Source organism: Branchiostoma belcheri, unplaced genomic scaffold (genome assembly GCF_001625305.1).
Source record: "Branchiostoma belcheri isolate BF01 breed outbred unplaced genomic scaffold, Haploidv18h27 scaffold403, whole genome shotgun sequence".
In the NCBI taxonomy this organism is placed as follows: domain Eukaryota; kingdom Metazoa; phylum Chordata; class Leptocardii; order Amphioxiformes; family Branchiostomatidae; genus Branchiostoma; species Branchiostoma belcheri.
The window spans coordinates 60640-65689 of NW_017804025.1; the positions used below are offsets into that span (position 1 = coordinate 60640).

The 5050-nt window shown below is 40.1% G+C and overlaps 1 protein-coding gene and 1 pseudogene across 1 annotated transcript in view; both read left to right on the forward strand.

Moving 5' to 3' along the window:
* The window catches only part of LOC109477669, a 39170-nt pseudogene extending 34701 nt beyond the window's left edge, over window positions 1-4469 (forward strand).
* Window positions 4470-4876: 407 nt separating this feature from the next.
* The window catches only part of LOC109477670 (deleted in malignant brain tumors 1 protein-like), a gene marked incomplete at its 3' end in the record, with an annotated part of 13904 nt that continues 13730 nt past the window's right edge, over window positions 4877-5050 (forward strand). The window contains exon 1 of the mRNA XM_019779008.1: window positions 4877-4888. Within this exon, the coding sequence (XP_019634567.1) occupies window positions 4877-4888 (12 nt within the window). The remainder of the gene's footprint in view (window positions 4889-5050) is intronic.

A 5050-nucleotide genomic window follows, 5' to 3' on the forward strand; every position in this document is an offset into this window, starting at 1 on the left:
AATAGCGCGCTTTTGACACGGGCGGGGGGGGCTTCCCCGTGAAAACACCCTTTACGTTTACGAGTGTGGTAAAAAAGGCTCGGTGTTTCCATTTGAATTTTGGTATGCTAAAAACGGCTTTAACAAGTCCAAGGTGTTCACAATTTTTGTTAGAGATGAATAAAAAGTTGTAGTGGTTGTCTTTTGAAAATTGCTAATTTTACGGCCATGTTTGTACGGTTGCTTTGAACAAATAGGATTGATGATCCCTCTTGAAACTGTGTGTGCTGATTCCCTAAAATGTCAGTTACTTCTATTTCTTTACCGTATATATAGAATTGACGTTACCTGCACCTGATGATGTTATTTCTCATTCCACAGTAACCAGCGTCACCGGATGTGGAGGGAACCTGACGGCTCCTTCTGGAGGCCCTGTGACGTCACCCAACTATCCAGGTAACTATGGCGACAATGAGAACTGTGAGTGGTCGATCACTGTACCAGAGGGAAGCATCATTCGCCTCACGTTTGACAGCTTCGACACTGAGGGCGGTTATGACTTTTTGACCATCTACGATGGAGCCAGTGATAATGCTGCAGAGATGGAAAGGTAATCATAATATATATATGATTTGTTTGTTTCAGACACTCACTGGTCCTTACTTAGACAGTAGAGGAACAAAACCTAAATACATACACAGCACACACATGAAAATCAAATTCTATATAAAAGACGTTTCCGGAGGTTTGTAAAGTATCAGTTGCGATAGAAGGAAACCGACTAAGTACAGACTGAACTATTTCAGACCAGTACAGACTATAGTTAGAATTAACGTATAAACTTAATTGCTCGAAAGTTGTACAGTGTACAATATTGTCAAAAAGTACATTCTAAGAACTACTACAGAAAAATATGAACGTAAACGGCGTATGACATGATGTACGTTACGCGTTTTTGATTGTTACAGAACTTTCTCTCTTTTGTAAGGCACTACATATATATTGGTCTAGGTACGAAGATATGGGGTCGGAGGTATGACTTCAGTACATTGAAAAATTCCGTGTTTGTCTTTGGGAAAGGTTCACTAGCTTTACATGTGATCATATGGATTAAATATGATTATCTGTAGTATAGGCAGGACAAGTCATTAGAAGATAATACTCATCTTCAACACATTCTTGACACGAGGGAAATTATCTCTTGTAACTGGTATCATCATCATTATAGCGACCTTTTTTATTGTGACCTTTGTGAACTGATTTTTAGCTTTGTAACTTAAAAGCGTTACGCCATCTGACACCACAGGTATCAGTCAGGTTAAAAACAAACATCTTCATGGCACTACAAGTTTTAGGCAGATAAAACGACCCATGATAAGGATTTAAGTTATACATTCTGTGTTTCAGGATTCAAAACTACACGAGGTAAAAATGGTGACCAATCAACATGGGGTATTCAAGCTACTATAAACGTTTGAATTTGTTCTGCATAACAAAAAAAAACAGCCCCAAAAGCTCGGAATATTAGAGTCAATTCCGCGTCACCGAGTGGGTTGTTATTGTCATTATTTAGAAATGTTTTGAATTCTTTGTAATTGTTTGTCTAAGAAATTTCATTATTTGGAAATATTTTTAACATCTTGTCAATATTCTAAATAATTCCCTGGTTTTCTAAAACGTTTGAAATATTCCTGATGTGGAATATGACATTTCCAATAGTTTCTAAATATTTCTAACAGCACTCTACCATTTTTTACCATTATTTCGAATTATTTCTAACATTTTGTAAATAGGTCAGTGGGATGGGAAGGAAGTAATTCACACATCCCTGTGAAGTACAGGGCAGACTGCCTGGGTGTCAGGCATTGATGCCTTACAACAAAGAGCCATCAGTGTCCAACAGTGAAATCTAAAAATATACAGAAGAATACAGAAGAGTAGGATTAGCACCTACTTTTATGGGGGCAATTACCCACATCTACCATTTTTCATTTGTTTGAAATAGTTCTAAATATTTCGAATAGTGAAAGAAACAAATGGGTAGTTCAAATTTATTCTAAATAAAGAGATCTTTGTACAGTCACTTTCAAAATGTTTCAGAAATATATAAATGAATTCAAATATATTCAAATTTGCATTTTCAAATTTTTGAAAAATTTAGAACTTTTGTTACTAGGGTATTCTTTTCTTCTAAATAATTCAAACGTATTAGAAACATGGAGAAAAAACCCACTCGGTGACGCGGAATCGACTCTACAGTAGTTTGTGCGTCAAATATTAATTTTCCTTATTATTATTACATAACTTCTAGGTTAACCGGTGACCAACCACACATTAGCCCCATCATCAGCACATCCAACACGCTGTTCCTGAGGTTTACATCTGATGGGAGTGTCAGCCGTCAGGGGTTCCAGTTCAACTACATAAGTAAGATCTTTGGATACACTTTAACAAGGTCAATGATATCATTTAGTATGCTGGTTAATATGAACTGTGTTTGTGGCAGTTTTCTTTCATTTTCGGTAAATGATTAGTTTCTGGGATCCAGAAGATGCGAAAAATTGCAAATTATGTAAATGACGCTAATTGGCATGATTAGTACTATAGGACTTTTATAGATTCTAATCTATGTAATGTATGGGAAGTGGAACAATAATAGATAGAAATAATGCAAATATACACATCATTATATGATAAATGGCAAAGAAAGAAAATCCACACCGTTACATTGTTTTGTTCCAGGCAGGACTGCAGGTCAATGCTGGGATCCCGGTGTGCCGACCAATGGGAACAGGGATAACAACAGTAACTTTACATCAGGACAGACAGTCAGGTACACCTGTATGGACGGGTATCAGCTGAGGGGGNTGCATCGCCAACTTCAGTCTACTCTTTACTTGACGTGTATTCTTTACTTGAAGTGAACGGTAGCAGGCAGTGCAGCGCTTATATATGTACCTGCTCAAAAACACGAGAGGAACCCGTCGGGATCCCGCCAGGAACCCGCCAGGGACCTGACAGCTGCCCGGCCGAACTGTAAGAGCCGGTCGGCACCCTACCACACGCCGCACGGGTCAAGACGGGCGACTGACCGGGCACCGGACGGGTCCCTGACAGAAACCGGCCGCAAAAGTTTATGAATATTAATGAGAGCCGCCGGCCGGAGCACAAGCAGGCCCCGACAGGGAGCCGTAAAGGAACATTTAATTGTGACCCTGACAGTACGGCGCACGCTCGGCGTCATGACGCCGGCCGGCGTCTACGCCGAGGACATGCCGAACGGGCGCCGTTTCAAATGTGACCTAAGCATTACCGCAACTGTTGCTTGATTTTGCCCTGTTCCAGGCGCGCTTAATTAGGTACAGGCACGGTAAGACGGTGGGGCTGTGTTTGTTACTAGACACGACCATGATAGTCCGATCTTTATGTGAATGCAATGATTGTGTTTGTGTAATTAAAATGAACTTCGAACTTGAAGCACAGTATCTTTACACGCCCCGGGAGCAGTAATGGATTTAGCTCTTTTTATGTTTTATGCATGCTTGTGACGCGCCCTCGTTGTATTAACCGTTGCCTAATTATAATGTCTGCACAGTAGGTCTGGCGTTGACGCTTGGGATTTTGTTGAAATATATAAAACTTCACGGAGGATCGCCACAGCGCGCGCCTTCTTGAATTGTTGGAACATGAAGCGTTAGGCAACAGCAAGTAAATTCTATGGATGAGGTTTTCATGATATTTAGGTTTTCTTGTGGCGCCGAATGGTAGCCGTACAGGCCCTTGCGACGGTTCCTCAAAAACTGGATAGCAAATATGTATACGTATACCATATGTATTATTTGATTGTGATGTTTTCCAGTCGAAGGGCCAATGCTCTAGAACACGCTAATTTTGTAATAGCGCGCTTTCGACGCGGGCGGGGGGGGGCTTCCCCGTGAAAACACCCTTTACGTTTACGAGTGTGGTAAAAAAAGGCTCGGTGTTTCCATTTGAATTTTGGTATGCTAAAAACGGCTTTAACAAGTCCAAGGTGTTCACAATTTTTGTTAGAGATGAATAAAAAGTTGTAGTGGTTGTCTTTTGAAAATTGCTAATTTTACGGCCATGTTTGTACGGTTGCTTTGAACAAATAGGATTGATGATCCCTCTTGAAACTGTGTGTGCTGATTCCCTAAAATGTCAGTTACTTCTATTTCTTTACCGTATATATAGAATTGACGTTACCTGCACCTGATGATGTTATTTCTCATTCCACAGTAACCAGCGTCACCGGATGTGGAGGGAACCTGACGGCTCCTTCTGGAGGCCCTGTGACGTCACCCAACTATCCAGGTAACTATGGCGACAATGAGAACTGTGAGTGGTCGATCACTGTACCAGAGGGAAGCATCATTCGCCTCACGTTTGACAGCTTCGACACTGAGGGCGGTTATGACTTTTTGACCATCTACGATGGAGCCAGTGATAATGCTGCAGAGATGGAAAGGTAATCATAATATATATATGATTTGTTTGTTTCAGACACTCACTGGTCCTTACTTAGACAGTAGAGGAACAAAACCTAAATACATACACAGCACACACATGAAAATCAAATTCTATATAAAAGACGTTTCCGAAGGTTTGTAAAGTATCAGTTGCGATAGAAGGAAACCGACTAAGTACAGACTGAACTATTTCAGACCAGTACAGACTATTGTTAGAATTAACGTATAAACTTAATTGCTCGAAAGTTGTACAGTGTACAATGTTGTCAAAAAGTACATTCTAAGAACTACTACAGAAAAATATGAACGTAAACGGCGTATGACATGATGTACGTTACGCGTTTTTGATTGTTACAGAACTTTCTCTCTTTTGTAAGGCACTACATATATATTGGTCTAGGTACGAAGATATGGGGTCGGAGGTATGACTTCAGTACATTGAAAAATTCCGTGTTTGTCTTTGGGAAAGGTTCACTAGCTTTACATGTGATCATATGGATTAAATATGATTATCTGTAGTATAGGCAGGACAAGTCATTAGAAGATAATACTCATCTTCAACACATTCTTGACACGAGGGAAAT